Genomic DNA, 22,307 nt, shown 5'->3' with positions numbered 1-22,307 from the left:
TGACAGAAAAAGCATGAGGCGTTAGAGACCTGACACCGTGAGTTCACCTGCATCTCATTCTAGATTTTCCTCTCTCTGGTTCCGGGCACCATCTCCCTGATCCTGGGACCAGGTGGGACCGTCAGCTCAAGGAGGGCAAGGTGGCGTGTCTGCTGTCCCTGAACGCTGGGGCTTTGGGTGCTCTCCAGAACACAGTGTATCAGCAAGGGCTGTGTCAGAGACCTGTCCTGCTGTCTGGAGAGGCTTGGATCACCGTAGGGGTCTAGACAGACAGGACTCTGCCGCCCTCTGAGCACTTCCCTCTATGAACCGTGCCTGTGGCTTCAGTAGCAACGTGTGCTCTGCAGGGGGCTCAGAGGGGACCAGATTTGGTTCTGCTATAGAGGGACCAGAGGAGGGGGACCCCACTATGACCACACCTAGAATGAAACATCTGGCTGCTTGCCTTTCTGTACCCTGGGAGTTTACGTCTCCCTGAGGTTCGTTCCTGACTTAGTGAGTCGTCAGCCCAGGAAAGCTCCCAAGGTGAAGGTTCCACATGAGTCCACATGACATGAACAGAGTTCAGAACCACTGGGGACAGTCCCGCCCTGGGGGTAATGAGCAATCCCAGAGGCCATGCTTTCTTCTTCCTTCCCTCTTCAGTGCCACCCTCCCAGCTTTCCTGTTCCTAATTCTATCCCCCTACTGGCTGACAGGGGCTTATTTCTAGGCCCAGGTGTGGGGTGCTTATGCGGTACTGAAAGGCTAAGATGGCATTCATGAAACTCCAGCAAGCTCCCACAGACCCCAGGTGAGGCAGCCCTTCACTAATCGCCTTGCCTCCTGGCAAGACAAGGGTCCTCAGGCAAGCACAGGGCGTCTTCTGTGCAAATGGAAGTCTCGTACCACATGGGTCATCGTCTGCCCGTGGCTGCCAGGACAGAACGCTCAGGAGCTGGGTGGACGCCTCAGGTGCAGAGCTAGCAAGGTCTGCTCACCTCGGCTCCACGAGCTTACTCTTCTCTGAGACCCCCATTGGTTGCCAACAGACTGGAGCAGACAGGTTTAAAATCCCAGCTCAGCCCTGCCTTGGAGCTTGTCACCCTTGTCCTAAGCCAAATCCTCTCTGGGATACTGCCTTCAGATTCCTCTCAGCCCTGAGGTCCTGGGTACTGAGCAGGGGACCCATCTGTCACATAGAGCTCTCTGCACCGGGGTGACATTCCTCTACAAATGGCTTGGCTGTCTGGCGACGCAGGGAGACAGGACACCAGTCTCCCTATGCCCACATCCCCTCCCACCCAATGAAGCAAGGAAATACATAGGAAAATAGTCTTTATTGGTCTTCTGAAACAACAAACCAGAAATATAATTTTGCCTTTAAAAATCTTCTGTCTCAGGCTAAAGATATCACCACTGACAACACCCTCCCTCCCCCAGGCCCTTAGAAAATCCCAGCTCTGGGATTGGCCCACCAGCCAAAAGAGGAAGGAAGACGGTGGCCGGGCCTAGAGGATCCTGTGCCCTCTGTCTGTCAGCCAGAGAATAACCTTGAAAGCTGTCCTGAGACTCCCAGGGCATGCCCCGCTAGTAGAGTAGGTGGTAGAAGAAAAGGAGAAGGATGCCAGGTTATCCCGACGCCCCCATGGACACATCCTTAGTGCCTGTATCTAGCTGGTCTCTTTCTGGCTACCAACAAGGCCCTGCTCAAGGCAAGGTCTCAGCCTAGCATCTTCGGGCAGAGGGATACAGTCTCTAAGGAGGGGAGCTGAGAACAGAAAGAACAGCAACCCTGAAAATGTGCACAGCCCCAGGGGCAAGAGTCTCCATCCCAGATAGGACCACAGCCCCTTTTTAGCTTGGCCAGCCCGGGTGCAATTGCACGCTCCCAGGAAACCAGGCAGAGCCTATGAGCCTCTGGGAAAGGAAGTCCCCCCACTGAGGACTCTGAACAGAATGTAGCCATCCTGTTCCTGTTCCTGCAGTCTGTTGGGAATGTGTTGAAGGCAGCCAGCCTCGGTGAGCCCCACTGCCTGATGTCTGCTCTCCTTAAGGTGAACCACCCATCTCAGAGCACAGCCCAAACCCAGCCTGGAGGTCACAAACAAAAGATGCAGATGACAGCAGGGGCAGGAGAAGCAGAGGAACAGAAGTAAGGCTGCAGGCTGCAGGAGTGGAAACTGCTCAGGGTGCCCGGGACCTGGCAGGGTGGAGGTTCCTAGGCACACCCAGGGGTCTGCAGCTGAACTCTCAGAAGCCTGGAACTTGTCCTGCGTATTCGCACAACTCCTGTGTCTCTGGTAAACCTAGCAGGAGAGGTGCTAAGGTTGCCATGGCAATAGGCAATTCTTCCAGCAGCACACTTTGGCCCACTTTAGAGGGTCTCAAAGGATCCCTGTGTTGTTGTCCAGGACCTAACCCCTGATGACATAGGAAGACTGTAGTCAAGAAGTAAGAGAGACTATGGCCTCCAGGCGGAAGGGACAACAGGCCTCAGCCTCAAGTCCTCATGGCCTCCTTTCCCACCTGGTATGTGTGTGTGTGTGTGTGTCTGTCTGTCTGTCTGTCTGTCTGTCTGTCTGTGTGTCTGTCTGTGTGTGTATCTGTGTGTGTGTCTGTCTGTCTGTCTGTGTCTGTGTGTGTCTCTGTGTGTGTATCTGTGTGTCTGTTGTATGTGTGCCTATGTGTGTGCCTCTGTGTGTGTATCTTTGTGTGTGTGTGTGTATGTCTGTGTATGTCTATGTGTGTCTCTGTGTGTCTGTGTGTGTGTCTGTGTGTCTGTGTGTGTGTCTGTGTGTGTGTATCTGTGTGTGTGTCTGTGTGTCTGTCTGTCTGTGTCTGTCTGTGTGTGTCTCTATGTGTGTATCTGTGTGTCTGTTGTATGTGTGCCTATGTGTGTGCCTCTGTGTGTGTATCTTTGTGTGTGTGTGTATGTCTGTGTATGTGACTGTGCATGTGTGTGATTTTGATCCATGGGACTGTGACAGCAGTGCCCTGTATGTGACAGTGAACTAATGTATAGAGTAAGACCCTGTCTCAAAACCCTACACTAAAACAAAAATATAAAATGAGTAAACCCGGAGAACATAGTCAGAGGAGTCTATAGCAGATAAAGGGACAGAATGGCGTCCACCCAAGGAAGACATTGTAGTCACTTTGGTTTCTCTAAGCACTGGACCCAGATCACAGGGCTGGGGGTGTTTGCACGTTGGCACCAGCTGCTGCGAGCCGGACAAGCTTCACACCGCAAGGACCTAAGAATATCTTTCTGTCTCCAAAAGGAGTCACAGAAATCTACCTCTGGCTCCCTGTCCCTCCCTCTCAGGCCCTAATGCAGACTGAAGTGGGAATGAGTAAGAGGTAGGGAGGGTCACCAGCTGTGCTGGCCCTGGGCAGGAGGGACGTGCTCTGTGCAGAGCGTGGGGCCGGTGTAGGTTTTCTTCCCTGTGGCCAGAAACCTACACGGACACTCAGGTGTCCCAAAGACCAGGGGCCCAGAGAGGGCCTTCCCCGGGAACCTTTGGCCAGGGGAAGTGTCTAGAAACTTGGAAAGAGACCAGGAGGCTGCTCTACTGAAGGGCAGATGAGGGCCAGGGAGCTGAGGCAGGCAGTACCAGTGTCAGGCCGAGGCAGGGCCTGTGATGGAGGGAAGGGCAGCCCTTTGGTAGCAGTCCCATGGAGTCTCCTTGCTGTCCTACCTGGGCCAGACAGACAGCTCTCATGCCACAGAAGAGATCTGTTTCTGATCTTCATGCTCACCCTCGGGGTCCCCCATCAGCGGCTGGCGCTTCTTGAGCTCCCGGTGGTATTTAGCCATGAGGGAGGCATAGATGCAGCCATAAGCAGCAGCCACCACCATCATGATGCAGACAATACCACACACGACACCCGCGATGATCACTGTGCCGATGGCTCGCCGCACACTCACCGGCCGGTACCTCTGCTTCTGAGGACAAGCAGTGCTGGGCTCGGGCTCAGGTTCCACCCCGGGTTTAGGTTTTGCAGGCTCTGGGCTGGCCTTAGTGCAGGGTGGCCCTGGAGCATCCATCCCAGCAGAGTTGTTCTCATCCTCTAGCTGGGAACAGTAATTAAACATCTCCATGGGGACCGCACGCATGTCCTTCCCCCGTAGCTCCTTGGGTAGGGTGCAGGCAAGTTGGTCCAGGCGACCCCCTGCATCCAGGAAAAAAAAGAGGTGCTGAACCTCCAAATGGGAAGGCCCAAAAAGTACAGTCCTGCCAGTAATGTAGTCAGTCCTGATTAGGGAAGAGTAAGAGGAGGTAGTACCAATGGACCAAGGACTATGATAGACGTATGTCATAGAGGAGGTTACCACAGCTGCCAAAGCCATTCAAACTGGGCATTGCCATTACTTTTAGTTCACAGAGAAGCTCACATCCATCTCATTCAAACCTGTCCCTCCAAGGTCACACTGACCTACAGGAGCACAGCAGTTCCAGCTGGAGGCATGCTCAGTTCATGGCTTTGGTACAGCAAGCCATGTTCCTGCCCAGACGGTACGTCTCCTTCTCTGCCCAGGACCCAACTGCTCGCTGATGTCTGTGAACCCCTGCCATTGCTTTCAACACAGTACCTTGGCCTGTGTTTCTTCTCACAAAGAGTACAAAAGCCAGAGCCACTGCCTCATCCCCTCCTCCACATAAGGCTCTGATGGCCTGAGAACACCAAAAAGAGGGCATGGTATCTGCCTGGTCCTGTCAGGTGTCCCAGCACAGCGGTATCTAGGGAGGAAATCCTGAACAGGAGGCTGGAGCTGACAACACAGCTACCAAACTACCTTTATGACACTGGGGAGGCCAGATAGGGCAGAGGAAGAATATCAATCAGTGCCTAACTGGGTAGTGTTGGTGGAGGCCGCTTGTTTCGTTCCCGGCTGCTCAGCAGCTCAGACCCAAAATAATCACACAGAAACCATATTATTTAAATCACTGCTTGGCCCATTAGCTCTAACTTCTTAATGGCTCACTCTTACATATTAATTTAACCCATTTCTATTAATCTGTGTATGGCCACATGGTGTCTATCTCCCGCGGAGCTACATGGCTTCTCTCTAACTCCTCCTTCTTTCTCCCAGCATTCAGTTTAGTTTTCCCCACCTACCTCTATTCCCTACACAGGCCCAAGACAGTTTTTTTTTTATTAACCAATGGTATTCACATACAGAGGGGAATCCCACATCAGGGTAGGGTATGAGAGCCGGGACTAAGGACTGTCTGTAACCTGGGCAGACATACCCTGGGAAGTCAGAGATGGAGTCTGACTTTCTTTCAGCTTAGGAAGAGGCTCAGCTACAGTATCACTTCCAGCCCCCTCTCCCAGCCCTGCCACCTCGAGTCCAATCTCACAAGAGGTGTCCATCTAATCCCAGGATGCCCAGGATGCTGATGGAAACACTGAGGTTTTCATTTAGTGTTTTAAGGAGCGCAAGGCTGAAGACAAAGTCTGGGAAGCTGGCTCCAGCCTGCTGTGTTAAGGGCAAAGATGCGCCCTAAGGCCAGCACCAGGTCTTTAATTCCACCTGGATGGTTCTGGAAAAGCTGAAGTGCAGTAAGCATATAACCAAGGCCACCTTGGTTAGAATGAGGGAGAGCCATTAGGACAGTGAGCAGGAGTGACCTCATTTTCCTGCGCCAAAGACCCAGGATTGAATCCTGGCTGTGTTGTCACCTGGAAATTATTAAACTTACTTAATTATGCCCAAGTCTTAGTATTCTTCGCTGCAAAATAAGGATATCTACTTCAATTAGCTGCTTGAGAGATTAAAATAGATAATGTGCACAAAAAAGGTATTTGTAAACTGAGAACTAGACAACAGCATTAATCATGTCTCCACTTCAAAAACAGAATTATCATGGTGACTAACATCTCAAAGTACTTTATCGTTTGTAAAGTGTTTTTTAATTAATGCATCCAAGTAGCATGGAAATATTGAGTTAGTGGCTGGATGGGAAATGAAAGGGGTAAGATAAGGGAACACACTGTATTATTTTTAGAATCCCAACACTGATTTGTTAATTCCACATACGCCAAGTAGCTGCCTTGTCCTGGGCACTGACTTTGTCTTACTGTGTGCACTTGATTTTATGACTACCATTAGCAAATGAGCAAATGAGGCAGTGCTCCACCGAGCACTTCCTTTATGCTGGGCACTTTTCAAAGACCTGGTATGCATTTCCCTATTTAATTCCCACAATCGACCTTTCTCCCTTTTACAGATATACCACAGAGATGTTAATTAACTTCTCAAGATCACTCAGCTAGTAGGTGGCAGGGCCAAAATTCAAACAAGATCTGGCATTTTTAAACCCTGTGCTTATTTATTCAGCCTCCCATCCATCCCTGCTCTGCCTCCCAAGTGCTGAGATCACAGGGATAAGCCTGGCTAAGCATTCGTTCGCTCAATTCATTTGTTCATTATAGAACTTTTCCAGGCTAAAGAAAGGGAGAGGGGCCTGGAGGGATGGCTCAGCAGGTAAGAGCACCTGCTGCTCTTGTAGAGGACCCAGGGTCAGTTTCCAGAACCCACATCGGGTTGCTCTTAACTGCCTATAACTCTAGATCCAGAGGATGCCCTCTTCTGGCTTCTGAGGGCACTGCATGCACGAGGTGTACATAATACACTTGGGCACACACACATACACATAAAGTAAATAAATAAAACATTTAAAGTATGGGGAGAAGCCAGGAGTGGTACTTCACAATGTTTAGGTTCAGCCTGGAATACATAGTGAGTCCCAAGCCTGGGCCAAGAGTCTCCGGATTAACAACAAAGAGTTGTCAAGATGGCTCAGAGGATAAAGTCACTTGCTGACTGACTAGGCTGATGGCCTGAGTTAGATCCCTGAAACATACGTGGTAGAAGGAGAGAACCAACTCCTGAAACCACCCTCTGACTTTCACATGTTGTCTGGGGCGTGTTGTGCACACATGTGCATACATCTGCATGTGCACAGGTGCACACGTGTGTATGCAAATAAATAACAAGTATTTCAAAGGAAGAGGAGGGAACGGAAGCAAAACTAAAACCCTCTAGCTGCTTACTAAGTTTTCTGTCAAAACTTCTTGGGACAGGAAGCTGGCACCTCCTTCATAGGAAAATGGTTGTGTCTATGAGTTTCAGTCACATCCCACTCTCATGTAAGAGGCAGGAGGCCTTATTATTCCCAGAAAAGGTGGTTGTTCCTCTTCCTGTCCTGCAGGGAAGCCCCAGGGGCCTACTAGTGGGATAAAGAACACAGAAAAAGCACCATGTGTCTCTAAGTCCCCATAGAAAAGCTAAGAGATGGAGGCAAAGGTACAGTAGGCCCTTAATGAGTCCTAATAAACAGAGGGGAGCAGTGCCTGGCCTCCGCTGCCTGCAGGAAAGGAATAGCAGGGTGAGGGTGGAGCTCTTCTTCCCCCTGACCTCAGCCCAGCTCTTCACACATGCAGAGTAGGCAGAGGACTCACCTCTGTAGGAGAACCACTCCAGCCAGTGTTTGAACTCTCGAAGGTTACAGTCACACTCCCATGGGTTGTCCCCAACCTGAAGCAGCTGCAGGCTCGCCAGGGGCTCAAAGGTCAGCCGGTCCAGGCTCTGCAGACGATTGGAGCGAAGGGACAAGGACCGCAGAGCCAGGAGTCCGTCAAAAAGGCCCTGGGGCAGCTGGGCCAAGCCGTTGATAGACAAATCCAGGTGGCGCAGTAGCGGGGCGTGCTGGAGCAGTTCCCTGTCCAGGGTCCTGATGCTGTTGTTCCGCAGCTGCAGCTCTGTCAGGTTGACCAGGTCCTGGAAAATGGACCGAGGTAGCTGGTCCAGGAAGTTGTTGGACAGGTCCAGCCGCTGCAGGTTGGACAGGTTAGCGAAAGTCCAGCTTGGCAGGGCACTCAGTTTATTGTTCAGGAGCAGAAGGCTTTGGGTGGCGACGGGTACATCTGGGGGCACAGCAGTGAGGCCCAGGCCACTGCAGTCCACCTCCAAGGTGCGGCTGTCACAGGTGCAGGAGAAAGGGCAGGCGGGGAGCACCTCCACGGCACACAGGGCAATCCAGCAGGTGATCCCTAGGGAGGAGTCCGGAGGAGAGAGTAACAGGCTTGGGTTTTCCTGCCTCAGTTTCCCCTTTCCCAACTCATGCCCTAGTACCTTCTTGGCCTCATTTCCTTTGGCACAAGCTACAGTCAGTTCATGGGTATTTACTGACCACACAGGAAGGTGCTCGGGAATCTGAAACACCCATGTTAAAGGACATCACACTGTGACCAAAATAGTCACCTTTGTCAGTGCAGTGGCCTACAGGATAAGCCATACAAGTTCTCAGGTCTGGTTCACAGCCTCCTCCGTTAAATGTCTCTGAACTTAGATGCCCTAATGCTCCAAATGTTTACAAAATGTAGTATTTTAAAATACCAGAGCAATTTCTCCAAGTCAATGGCCACAAGGCTTGGGTCCTTCCTGTGGAAGCCTCAATACCCTGAAGCAGCTTCACACTGAGATGTGAAAGGGGCCCAGAACATGCCCTATAGCATCTTAAATGCTGTCTCATTTACCTGATTCTCATGTCTAAGCTGGGACCCAGGCCCATCTGGGATCTGCATCAGAGCACTGTGATAACGGCAGGTTAAACCAGCTGCTTCCAAAGCTAGAAGTCTGTCCAGGATTGGCTCCATCTATACTTGAACTCTGAAGTCACCAGGCCTTCTAGCGTTAGGGTGCAATGTAGCATTTCTGAGTAGGTCACGTGGCAGGATTCCTGCCATGTCTTGTTTTGGTCCAAGACCCATCTGAGTAGAATATGTGGATCCAGCCTATGGGCAGCTGCTGGAAGTGAGCCCCAAAGTGGGCCCCCTCTGGGGGTGGTCCTGTAGTCAGCCCCAATGCCCCACTGCTAGAGAGCCTGCCTTTCTGGGAACCTGGAAAATAGCTCACGTAGTTCTGTCTCCATTGAATCAGCTTCACCTTGAGTCCCAAGGGAAGCCTCCAGATGGAGAACTGACCAAGTCCGGCCCAGCTGGCCCTACAGGGCACCTGGATGAGACAGTCTCCAGTCTATCTGGTGGGTGTCTCATCGTCTAAGTCCCAGGGGGCAGAGCTTGAGGAGACAAGATGACACTCTCCCTGCCCTTTCCTGTGGAATTAATGGCAGTGAAAAATACACCATGAGGCTGACCCGGAGTGACTTTGTTCCTGACGAGAAATGAGCACAGCTTGGCCAGTGCGGTCACCCGGAGATCTCTCCTTGCTCCCTAAAACCACATGAAATGAGCTCCACCCTTCTGAGTCAGCATGCCCCACACCACGCACACATGCACACACCATACACAGAGAGACACATACACACACACACACCATACACACATGCACACTCATACACCCCCACATACGTACACAGCCCCCACACACGTGCCCTACATACATACACACACCACACACACCACATACATATACACACACACCCCCCACACACATACACACAAACACATACGCATACCACACAGAGACACACACACACCATACACACATGCACACTCATACACCCCCACATACATACACAGACTACACACACATGTCCTACATACATACACACACCACACACACCACATACATATATACACACACACACACACCCCACACACACAAACACATACGCATACCACACAGATACACACACACACACCATACACACAAACATACGCATACCACACAGATACACACACACACACCATACACACAAACATACGCATACCACACAGAGACACACACACACACCATACACACATGCACACTCATACATCCCCACATACATACACAGCCTACACACACATGCCCTACATACACACACACCACATACATATACACACACCCCACACACACACATACACACAAACACATACGCATATCACACACAGAGACACACACACCATACACACATGCACACTCATACACCCCCACATAATACACAGCCCCCACACACGTACCCTACATACACACACACCACACATACATACACACACACATACACACAAACACATACACACACCACACACAGAGAGACACATACACACACACCATATACACACATGCACACTCATACACTCCCACATACATACACAGCCCCCACACACGTGCCCTACATACATACACACACCACACATACATACACACGCACATACACACAAACACATACACACACCACACATACGCACAAACACATACACACACCACACATACATACACACAGAGAGAGACACATACACACACACACACACATCACCATCTGAGCAGCAACACTATGTTTTACTTTTAAGGAGATGCCAAGTGTGATGTGCACATCTGTATTCAGTACTTAGGAGGCTGGGGCAGAGAATCACATGTTAGACTAGCCAGCACTACATAACAACTATCTAAAGAAAATGAAAGAAGGAATGAAGGGGGCATAGAAGGAGGAAGAGAAAGAGAGAGAGGAAAGAATTGGAAGAAACCAGATAAGAGAGAGGAAAGAGGAGGGGAGGGGAGAGGAGAGAAGGGGAGGATGGAAAAAGGAAGGGAGGAGACAGGAGGAGGGGAGGGGAAGGGAAGAAAGGAGAGGAGAGGAGAAGAGAAGCAGAGGAGAAGGGAGGAGAAGAGAGGAGAGGAGAGGAGAGGAGAGGAGAGGAGAGGAGAGGAGAGGAGAGGAGAGGAGAGGAGAGGAGAGGAGAGGAGGGAAGGGGAGGAGGGAAAGGAAAGAGAGGGGAGGAGAGGAGAAGAGGGGAGGAGAGGAGAGGAGGGGAGGGGAGGAGAGGACTCAACCCATCAGTGCCCCTTGAGGACCTTCAGCATCAGGAGCCACACTCCACACACTTTCCGGTGAATAAACTAGCTGCTGGAAAGGGATGAGACGACTCCTCCCCCCCCCCCAACCGCATCCACCTCCACCAAATTTAGAGCCGCAGCAAAGCTCTGGTGACAGAAAACATAATCCTGAGCTGAGAGGTGTCAGCGCGATCCTAGGATGAAAAGGATCTGAGCCCCTCGGATCAGCCTTCCACCTGGTGAATAATTCAGGCTGTGCCATGCTGGGGCAACTGGACTGAAGGCCAGGAGAGGTCAGACAGAGCAGTGTCCCTTTGGGCCACTTCTTACTTTTTCCTGTATAGCCGTGGGCAAACCAGCTGGGGCTGACCTTATCCCTTTGAAGAGAATTTTCACGGACAAGGCTACTTTCACTACCATGTATCCTTAAAGTGCCGTGTGTACAGGGAGGAATGGACCCAGTCCCTATGACTTCCACTGCCAGCACACCAAGAGCTCCCTACAGAGCTGGGAAGACTGCAGGAGAGAGATCCTGCTGGGGCCTCAGGGTTCATCCAGCAGAGGAGATGGCTGGGGCTGACTGGGACTGCGACCCAGGAGGAACTGATTTCTGTACCAGCTCGGCACATGCTGCACACAGCACAGATCCCAGTTAAAAGGAGTGGGACTGGACCACTCTCCAGCAGAACCCTTGGCTGGCAGCTGCCAGGGAACGAGAAGCATGAGGCAGAACCAGCTGTCTAGACTCCCTCTCCCCGCCTCAGTAAAGCACACTGCAAATGGACTGTTTTTACTTAGCAAGGCCTTGGACACCCAGGAAGGTCAGATAGCAAGCTCTCATCCCCCTGCCCCCACGCGGGACCCATACTCACAGGAGACCTGCCTCCACTGCAGGACAAGCTTATTCCTCTGCTCTGGGCCACTGCCTGGTGCCAGCATGGTGAAACCCACACTCTCTGCAGCTCTGGAGAGAGAGAGCCCCTTAGCATGCACCAGTTGTCAGTCCTGAGAGAGGAGAGAGAGAGGAAGGGAGGGAGATAGGTGGAGCGAAACATTTGGAGCCTGTTCCAGCCCAGGGGTTAGGGACAGGCCCAGGTGTCCCTTTACACTCCTCATTCCCTCTCCTGTTGCTCTCGCTGTGATGCTCTGTAGGGAGGGGGTCAAGAGGAGCAAACAAGTTGTTTGCTTCCTAGGGGCACTGGGGGGCCCAGTAACTCCCGGCTGAATCCCAACTCAGCCCCCTCTTTCCCTCCCCTGCCTTTCCCTGACTCCCCCGGGGCCTCTCAAACCTTGGTAGGGTTTACAAATGATTTCACCGTAATATTGCTCCCTTCCCCCAGGCTTGCCACGTCCCAGGTGGGAAAATCAAGGCACACTTCTCCTAGGTAATGGAATGAGGCCCCAGCTCCTGGTCCCCTCATTTCTCCACCCGGATCACCCCCGCCCCAGCTTACCATATCCAGCCCTGGGGAGGCAGAGGCTGGGCCCTTCCCTTCGTAGTGCTTGCTGATGGGACTGGAGTTGCTGTGCGGGCCCCCTGCTTCTGATTCCACTGTCACCTTGAGGTGAATCACAGTCTTCTGCCCACTAGCAGATCTATAACTATTTCAGCTCGAGGTTGTTGGGGGGGGGGTCCTTCTCTTCGGCTGCTGGCCCAGGAGAAACTGAGGCCTAGAGAGAGTGAAATGGCAGAGGGCTAGAAGTATGTAAAGTGTAGGCAGCAGGTCACTCTTCCAAGGCAGAAGTGGGCTCCTTATCCTTTCTAGGGTCTGCTACAACCTGGAGTCTCCTGAAGGGGACCCAGGCCTCCTTAGCACCCCAGTTCCCTCCAGACATAGGTAAGAGCTATGAGATGGGGAGCCAGTTCCTGCACCTTGTCATCTCCATCAGAGGGTACGCTACCACCACTGCAAGGCACTAAGGACAGTGGGAACCAGAAAACGCTCATATGGGGAGGGGGCTATCTTGTACCCCAGCTCCCTTTTAGCCCCCAAAGGGCACTGTTTCTGAAACCACTCCTCCCAGGATAGCAGCAAGCTTGGCCTTTTTGACTGCCAAGTTCATGGCCCCTGTATAGTTCCAGCTGCAGTCTTCATAGTTCCGGTTAGTCCCTGAGCTCCCAGGAAATGACGGAATGGAGCTGACTCTGAGGAGGTGACCGGAGCGGCCAGGATGTTTAGAAAGATATGCAGCCTGGCTGAGGTTTCCCTCAGTGTTTGGGGAACACTCTCATTGCTTTCTCCCATCCTAACCCCATTTTGTTGGTTTACTGTTTTGTTGTTTGTTTGTCGTCTGAGCCCAGGCTGTTCTGGAACTTGTTCTGTAGATCAGGCTGGCCTCAATTTTGCAGAGATCTGCCTGCCTCTGCCTCCCAAGTGCCGGGATTAAAGGCGTGCACCATAATGCCTAACCTCCCTTTCCACTTTCTACCCCACTCCATCCCACCCTAGTGATCTTCAGGAAGCCACCAAGGTGACCCCATGCTTCTGTGACCTATGCTGCCCTCAGATTCTGCTCTGCTCCCAGCAAGGGCAGCTTGCTCAGTGTCCATCTACCAACCTTGACTTTACCTCCCCTCTTCCCAGTTAGGAGGCAACAGCTTGTGAAAGGTCCAGCAGGTGCTGTACCCCAAAACTGAGCATGTCTGTAAGTCAGCCATGGAGGCTAAGCGCAGAAGCCTGGCCCTTGCTGCCATATATGTGGGTTATGGTGGTTACAGTGCCTTGACCTCAGTTATGGTATTGTCCTGGCTCAGGGGCACAGGCAGAGTCTGTGGTTCAAATCCATGACCTCCATCTCCTTCCAACACTCTGCAAACTCCGCCCTAGCTTTCCAACTCCAACAGTGACAATCCGATGCTCAGTGGGTGGGAACACAGTGGGCACGTGGGAGGCACACATCACCTAAGGAATTTCGGCAAAGGCTCCCACCTCATCTTGAGCCCACGATGGGTGTCTTCATCATCACGTGAGGTCAGTTTCACAGCGTCCTGAGCCGTAGGCTGTGGCCCGTCTCAGGTGCCTGTTCCATGTCATGCCCACTGTATTCTGATTCAGTAGATTTCTGCCCCGTCTGTGCTATGCCCAAACAGACCTGCCCTCTGAGAAATCTCCCCCTCACTCTGGCCCCCAGCCCTGACCTTCAAAGCAGCAGTCACACTACACGTCACAGCACCTGTTAAAGAGCAGGCAGGTTACAGCCACCCCAAATGTGTAGCTATAACCAGTTTACCAAGGTTACATGGCAAGTGAGGATGGGTTACAGCCCTCTGAGTCAGACTGTTTACCCACTTCCTGACGGCTGTCAGCCTGCAGGAGCCCAGCAAGGGAAAGGCTTGTGTGTGCACAGAGCTCTCGGGCACAATCTTGAAGCATTGTATGCAGCAGAGAGAGGTGGGCACAGAAGGAGAAATATGCGACTAAGCATGTCATAACACGTGTGCTTGCACACATGCCTTCCCACACACAAATACCAGATCTGTGCAGCTAGGCGTGTACATAGGCACATACATGCACACCCACACACATACACATGCCTTGCTGGCAACATTCCAGCACTTCATTCAGGCAGCAGAGGGATGCCTCACAATTCCAGCAAACCCCCAGCAGGGGGACACAGGGACACTTCCAGCCTGCTAGGAAGGATCTGCTGAGAACCCCACAAGGCAGCCACGAAGACAGGCCAGTTTTCTTGTTCAGCCTAGGTGGCGCTGAAGGCCCCCCTTCCCCCCCCTGGCAGCTCCTGCTCCCATTTCTGTGCCCTCCCTCAGGGGGACAGGCTCCACCTGAGATGCCCTGAAGGTTCTTCCACCCACTCTGCCCCTTCAGCGCCACCCTGCCTGTGATGGCCAGGAACCATGGTGAACAGCACAGCCCAGGGTGTTGTCTACTGAGATGGCAGAAAGGACTCTGGTGATTGTTATCCTCTGGAGAAAAGAGGACACATCTAGAAGACACCACAGCTCTCTCTAGGTAGCTGATCTACCTCCTCTGATCTGTGTTCCCACCCCGTGATGTCAGTGCCTTCCGGATCCTCCGATCCTCGGAGCGAGATTGAGAGGGGCACTTTCTATCCTCTCCACCCCAAGCCCACCCACAAAACACCCAGCCAAAGACCTTTCCACCCTGAAACAGCAGAGACTCCTCAGGAAAGGGGTGACCTATATTGGAAAGTGGAGGACAGCTGTTGTTTCTGCTGTTGCTGCATGCTGCTGCAGGCACTGACTAACTGCTGGAATAAATGAACACTCTGGGGGAGTGGGAGACAGAATAGAGTTGGAGGTCCTGCTAGAGGATCCTCTGTCCGTCCACCCCGCCCCCAACACACACACTCCTCATGCTGCAGCTCATGGGCACTGTATTTGCGGCCTGCTAGGAAAACTAACCTGTGTTTGTTCTAGCCCCAGGAACAGAGAGCAGAGGAACAGGACTGGGCCCAGCAGGGGGTCCCAGACTCCACTGGGCTCAGGTTTAGAGAACGGGGCTGAGAAGCTAGGAGTGGCCAAACTTGGTACCTCCCGAATCAGAAACATGTGATTTTGACTCTGATGGGCTTGTAAAAGCAGATAGCCTGGAACCTTTCAGAGATGCCAAGTCTCAGGTCCCACCCAGACTAACTGAGTGAGAATCTGCCCAGTACTAAGATCTCTGACCAATCGGGGACATACTCAAGATTAAGAAGTCTAGGACAGCCCTCTCAGCCAGGGTCTAGCAGCTACCCATCTCTAGGCCAGGGAACTGGAGACACCACAGGCTGCAGACAGTGAGCCCGGTGGAGCTGGAATAGAAAATGGCAGATATAAAGGAAAAATAAGTCTGGGGCTCACCCAAAATCTTAACTAACCTTGCCTAGGCAGAGCAAGACAAGGGCACCAACCTGAGGGTCTCCAAGCCTTTACATGGGAAGATGCTAATGGCTACAGTCAAAGAGCTACACGATGTTCTTGGTGTTCATACAGTCCAGTAAGATTAGAGTAACTAACAGCATCATAGGGAAACTGAGACATGGAAAAGCTTGGGAAAACGGAAGACTATAGATTGGACTTGAGTTGCCTGACCACAAACTGCTGATCTAGTTGTCCATCCCTTGGGTGAAGGTTGAGTCAGATACAGGGACAGACGGCCCTCATTGGTAGGACTTTACAGTTTATCTCATCGCTGTCTCACTGGGGTTGAGCAAAGAGTTATTCCTGTCCCCATCCTACCCATAGGCTAAATAGCCTAGAAAACCACTCCTGGCCGGGAGCTGGGGTATATGATGGGGCGGTCCAGGAGTGAAGGGTTGGAGCAGCAGGCCGGTGAGGCAGGGGCGTAGCCGTGTGCACTCTGAAGTTCCACGTGCTCCTGCTAACCCAACGGCTGCTGTACCCATTAGAGATAGGGCGTGGGAGCTGTTTCCCCTGGAAGCCCAGCTGCCCCCTCCCCCAGCCTGGAGCCGCCAGTCAGACTTGCTCTGCAGAGCATCAAGGTTAGGTTGACAGAGTACACCTGCTACCTGCTCTCCGATTTCTCCCACAGATGTAGGCCTACTCTCCCTATGATGTGTGCTCACACTCAACTAAAACTGAAAAAAAAAAAAAGCCACCTCACCCCAGGCGTGGGATCCACAGCATTCCTCTGAGTTCCTTCTCAGTAACCCACAGTACCCCCGCAGCACCCCTCAAATCAAGTGTGCACAACATGCGACCTGTGAGTGCCCTCAGCTCCCTGCCTCCTGGGCCAACTGCTGTGCACATCCTCCCACGAATCTCCCCCAGATCAAGGCTTCTGCACCAACGCCAGCTCCATACACCAAGAGGGGGAGCAGAAAGGCATGCATGGGCTACTCGACCCCCTTGGTTCTTCAGGGAGGTTCTAGTGGGTGGCTGAGCTAGGGCGGGAAGCCTGCAAGTCATCCTGCCCCATCTCGGAGGACTTCCGGGGAGCCTGGACATCTGGTCTGAGCAACTGGAATGCCATGAGGCCCAGAACACAGAAAAATGAAACGTCCCCTGGATTGGTGTCACAGACTGGCCATGAGGCCCTTCTAGGAAGTACTCCACATCTGCCCATCAGTTACCCCTCCGCACATACCGCCCGGTGAAGCAGTTTCTAACTCCCCCTCCCCCAGATGTCTGCTGGGAACAGCCACGCGCCCTCCCTCCAGGTTCCTCTCAGCACACTGCCCTCTCACTTCCAGCTTCCTTGTCAAATTCTCCCTGCCTCTGACAGAAACCCTGGGAAGCAGAACAGGAAGGTCCTTGAGTCACCCAGCATACACCAGGGTTGCTCTGGGTAGCCAGAAAGTCCATTGAGGACCCAGAAGGCTCCCATGGTTCATTGCCAACCTGGGCAGAAGCCAAGACAGATCACCCACCCCACACCCAAGTTTCACCCTGACTCCCCCCTCTTCCCAGCATTATACACACACATGTACACACCACACACACACACACACACACTAGTTCCCTCCCTCACCGCCCACCTGACCAAAGCAAGACCCTGGCTCTGGGTCTTCACACTTGAGAAATGAGAATAGGGTACGCTTGTCCTGCAAACAGATATATCCTCTAGCCAAACCTCAAGAACACAGTTAGGGGGCTTAAGAAGTCCGCCTCTTTGCCTGCACTGCCTGGCTTTTCCCGGCTCCCTCTTCTGGCAGAGACGGAGCCCTCCTGCAGTGGGAAGGTGGGGGTGGGAGCGCTGGGCTCTACTTGGCAGCTTGGAAGCTGATGTTGGATTTCCCTACCAGCTGGACTTCCCCCGCCCAGGGCCACATGCCGGCTCCTTCCCATCCCCCCACCTGCTGTAGTTATCTAAGCTGCGGGCCTGTCAATCTGAGTCACACAAGGCAATGCCCAACAAACCCTGGCAGCCTGGTGCCAACATCCCCACCACCACCCTGGAATGCAGACAGCTGGGGGTGGGAGGCAGAGCAACCAATCAGAGCCCAGCCCCAGACCTGCCGGCCATACAGGAATTTGAACTGCAGATTCCTGGGTAGAATCCAGCATTATGAAATGGGCCTGGGGCTCCTGAAAACCAATGTCCTGATCCAAGCCGGGCATCTGTGCCCATGAGAGCCAAGCAGCCAGGTGAATGTGACCTGGCTGTTCACTGCCCCTACACTGAGTGCCCAGTGCTCCTAAGGCGTCTGGCCCACCTGCTGCAAAGGCCATTATGCAGTGGCGGGCCACCTAAGCATCTCATGTTCCTGGTTTGTCTAGCTCTCCAGTGTGCTAAAATCAAGGCCTGGGTTTGTAAGGAAGAACTACCAGACACCCCTTCTTCACTCCCAGCCACACCCCCACCAGCGAGGCTCCATCAGGACTGCAAAGACGGTTCCAACTAGCAAGGGCTCCTTTGCACCCTTGCCCAAGGACAGCTACCTGAGGGCCAGCAAACCCAGTCAGAGCAACTGGTATAAAGGTCCAGCCCTTGCCTCACTCAGGGGGGTCCTCCACCCTCTGGTCCCATTCCAAGCCTCTGTATGCCAGCCTGTCTCCAACACCCAAGCTGTCTCCCCCTCCTCTGGCTCGCCGCTCCTCCTGCTGCAGGGACGTTTCTATGCTATCCGGGGCCATCATGTGCCACCGGCTCTGCTCTCCTCTCTGTCCCCTCCTCCCTACCCCCTCCTTAACAGAAAGCACAGCTATGTCCGCAGCACTGAGGGGTCAGAGTTTCTAATGTTCTGTACCTTTGGGTTGCCCAGGTGTCTGGTCCCCCCACCCCACCCCTGTAACTGCCCTAGGAAGGAAGCCCTGCTAACCCTGCCGGGCCAGGTGGCCCAACGTAGTTGACCCTAGTTCCTATATTCGGGCCAACCTCCTTTCGCGCCGACCCATTCTCTCCCAGAAGCTCCTCGCAACTCACCTTTTTTGCACTGGGACCTGATGCTCAGACCAGGTAGCTGGACACGGGCAGCTCAGCAGGCAGGACGCGGCGATGTCGGGTCTGGTTCAGGGCAGCGGGAGCCTGGGCAGCGCCTGTGAAGGAGGCGGACCCGCAGGCTGAGCTGCCGCTGCCGGGGAGGGGGTTGCGGGGTCAGCGACAAACTGAAGCGAAAGAGGGAGGGCGGGAGGAAGACAGACCGAAGAGGGGGAGAGGCAGAGGGAGCAGAGCGCGCGTGCTCAACACTGAGCGAGCGAGCAGAGGGAGGAGAGCGCGCAGCGGAGTGACAGCTGGGGCGCATCTGCGATGGCGGGCACGCGCATCGGTCGGCGAAGCTCTGTGGTAGCAGGAGAGCGTTGTGGGTGAATCACCCCTGCCCCAGATCAAAGGAACCGCGCCTCCTCTCACCACCCAGCACTCTCACAAGCGGCCACCTCTGTCTGTCCGTTTGGAAGGCAGAATCTTTCAAGGGGTACAGGACCCAGACCACAGCTTCACGGACTGACTTGGATCCCAGACCTGATGGGACACTGGGTGTCTTCTGTGTCTGAGTCCCCCCTTTAAAGCCTGACTTCTCTTGCAAGAAGAGTCCTGAGGGTCCTCAGCGATGCGGAGGGAACCAAGGGCCCTCTAGACAGGGGGCTGAGCCTCTAGATGTGACCACCGTTGGCCAGGACTATTTAGAACAGGGTGTCGGAGTAGGCAGCTGCCGCCTGGAGGACGAGATGCCCGACAAGCACAGAGACCATGTGCCTCCATGCCCACAGGGAACCCTGGAGGAGCCAGCTCCTTGCTGGTCTAAAGGATGGTCAGACATGTGAAGGGGAAAGCTGCATCCAAGGATGCAAAGGCCTCCAGGAGCCAAGACAAAACCTGCCTAACAAACTGCTGTTCACCAGGACAGTGTTCCAACCAAAGCTGAACTGAGCCAGGGGCTAAGATAGCCAGCCTTCCCCCGCCTGCAGTATGAAACCCCCCTCATTCCTTTACATACTGAAAGTCTGTCTGTCCAGCAGATGGTCTAGCCTGTAGGTGACACAGCAGAGGTGTGTGTCTCAGCATCCTTCATGTTATATTCAGGGTTGGGGTCAAGGGCTGGATTCAGGATTGCTATCCAAGACAGATGCGCAATCCCCCATGTACTCTGAAGTCCCCTGCACCTACCCTTCCAACAAGGCAAGCTGCCACTGCCCTAATACACTCCCACCTCCTGTCTCAGGAAAACAGGCCCTTCAGGAGCTTGGTGCTCTCTGCCCATAGTGATCTACCCCGACATAAAAGCTCAGCTTCAGGTTATGGTCAAGCCTGATGACCTGAAGTTGACGCCCCCAGAAGTCACATGGTAGAAAAAAATAACAGACTCCCTCAGGTTGTCCTGGGAATGGATGGACACACACACACACACACACACACACACACACACACACACACAAGTAAACTTAACACCAACATACCAACATCCCCTCTGCAGAGATGTTTTCTCTGGGTCATTTTATGGTCCTGATCACAGAAAAATTTGGTAGCTTTCTGTCTTGTATTGTGAGCTATTTGGGGACAACTGACCTTACGCTCTCCCTATCCCCCATAGTTCTAGGCCTTCTTGTTGGCTAAGTCTATCCTTTTGCTAAGTAACTGGTAACCTGGAGTCTAGCTGAATTCTTGCCTTATAGACCAAGCAGGTGGGTTGGGGTTCTGCAGTTGCCTCCAGCCCTGGAATCCTAGGACCCTGGTGCTCACTGAATGTTAATGCTGCAGAAATCAGGCCCCTCCTACACAGCGTCTGTTCAGCTAGTCATAGGCCAAGAAGGTTCACAAGAGGGAGTGTGTGTGTGTGTGTGTGTGTGTGCTTGTGGTACATATGTATGTCTGTGTCTGTGTTTATGGTACATATATCTCTGTGTGTGTCTGTGCTTATGGTAAATTTGTGTGTCTGTATCTGTGCTTGTGGTACATGTGTGTCTGTGCTGTGTCTATGCATGTGTGTGTGTATCTGTGTGTGTCTGTGTTTATGGTACATGTGTGTGTCTGTGCTGTGTCTATGCATGTGTGTGTGTATCTGTGTATGTCTGTGTTTATGGTACATGTGTGTGTGTGTCTGTGTCTCTTTGTGTGTCTTTATCTCTGTGTGTGCTTTGTTTTGCCATTCCTGGTAACAGAACAACACCATAGAGCAAGGATATATGTCCCACTAAGGCTCCAGCTGCCTGTAGTCTTCCTGGAGTGCTCTGTTAGGCTATGGGCCTGAATGAGAGGACATTAAAGCACTGGGGTCTTGGAGGAAAACAAAAGAACCCTGTGGAGAGATAGCAGGAGGGGAAGGCAGCCTGAGGCGGAGAGGACAGGGACAGGGGAAGGACCCAGGTAAACTATGGCAGGTAGAAGGAGATCTGAGATTCATCCTTCCTTCATGGCAGCTCCCTCACAAACTAAGGCCAAGGTATAAAACAGGGACCCATCAGACCCAACCATAGGGAAGATCACGCAATTACACCCAGGGAAACCACGCAGGAAGCCTTCCCACCCTGGCCTCTTTGCCTGTTTCGCCTCATCAAAAATTCTGGGCAGATGCAGCCACACAGCAGGTAGCAGGAGGTGACCCAGGAAGATGGTTCTCCCAGGCACTCCGGGAACTCCTGGAGTCCACCATCCCAGCAGAACAGGGGCACTAGGCCTGGAGGCTGAGCTCTGTAAATGTTCTATGGCAGGATTAAAACCTAGAAGTATGGGAGGAAGAGTGAGGCAGGAGGAGTCCATTGTTGAAGACGATATGTGCGCCCCCCCCCCCCTGCTCCCGCCCCACTTCTGTGCCAGCCTCAAGGAAGATCCGCTTTGTTTCTCACTTAAATCTCTCATTTCCCAGTGGATTGCAGAGGGACTTGGGGCACAGGGTTAACCTCTAAGCTGAAAGATTAGTGTGAGCAATAACAAGGAGTCTGGAAAGGTCTGAACCTTTGCAGTCACGAAAGTGAGGTCACTGCTCCCCCCAGTCAAGGGCTGGCACAAATTGACTAAGAAACATTTACTGAACCCTGTTAAGTGACAGTGTGACTCTAGATCTAAGAATCAGGGCTCCGTCTGCTTGCCCTCTGTGAACCCCACTCCACGGGGTGAGATAAATCATATCACTTAAATACGAGAGAGAGAGAGAGAGAGAGAGAGAGAGAGAGAGAGAGAGAGAGAGAGAGAGAGAGAGAGAGGGCGAGGAGGAGGGCAGCTTTATCTGGGGAGAGCAGGAAGTCTCTGCCAGGTGATGAGGTTGAGTTGATTACAGGCAAGTTGAGTTCTAGGCAGGAGCATTCCAGAAAGACGCTTGTACGGATGAGCTCTGTTAGAGGAAGACAACAATTCAGGCTGAAACCAAAAGGCTGCCTCATGGGTTTGCAGGGATCTAAATTTTGCTCTAAGTGGGAAGGCAGGATGGGGTCAAGTAAAGAAGGGATGGGTTTTGGTCTTCTGGGAGATGACTGTGTCACATGGAGAAAGACCAGAGTGGGAATCTGGGACCCTAAAGGCACAAGGCAAGAGGATGTTGGCTTGGCCATAGTGGTCACAGCAGAAAGTATTTCTGTATGGAGTCCTGGAACCAAGGTCTTCAGAACCTAGGTGGACAGAGAAATGATAGAAATGACTCAAAAAATGAGCCTTGGAATGCAGACTGTACAAGACTA

The 22,307-nt window shown here is 52.7% G+C and overlaps 2 protein-coding genes across 4 annotated transcripts in view; one reads left to right on the top strand and one right to left on the bottom strand.

The window, feature by feature from the left end:
* Positions 1-22,307, top strand: part of Cacna2d4 (calcium voltage-gated channel auxiliary subunit alpha2delta 4) — a 100,455-nt gene that overhangs the window by 61,597 nt on the left and 16,551 nt on the right. The window lies entirely within an intron of this gene.
* Lrtm2 (leucine rich repeat transmembrane protein 2) lies at positions 1,302-19,326 on the bottom strand. Its single transcript, XM_075982985.1, has 5 exons — positions 18,622-19,326; positions 12,226-12,442; positions 11,644-11,776; positions 7,453-8,043; positions 1,302-4,155 (listed from the first exon to the last, which is right to left on the bottom strand). Exons 3-5 carry the CDS (start codon positions 11,708-11,710, stop codon positions 3,701-3,703), a joined length of 1,113 nt encoding a protein of 370 aa, XP_075839100.1. The 5' UTR covers positions 11,711-11,776; positions 12,226-12,442; positions 18,622-19,326; the 3' UTR covers positions 1,302-3,700.

Source organism: Microtus pennsylvanicus, chromosome 8 (assembly GCF_037038515.1).
Source record: "Microtus pennsylvanicus isolate mMicPen1 chromosome 8, mMicPen1.hap1, whole genome shotgun sequence".
NCBI lineage: Eukaryota > Metazoa > Chordata > Mammalia > Rodentia > Cricetidae > Microtus > Microtus pennsylvanicus.
The sequence above is the reverse complement of the archived record's forward strand: the minus strand, read 5'-3'. Positions and strand labels throughout refer to the sequence as shown.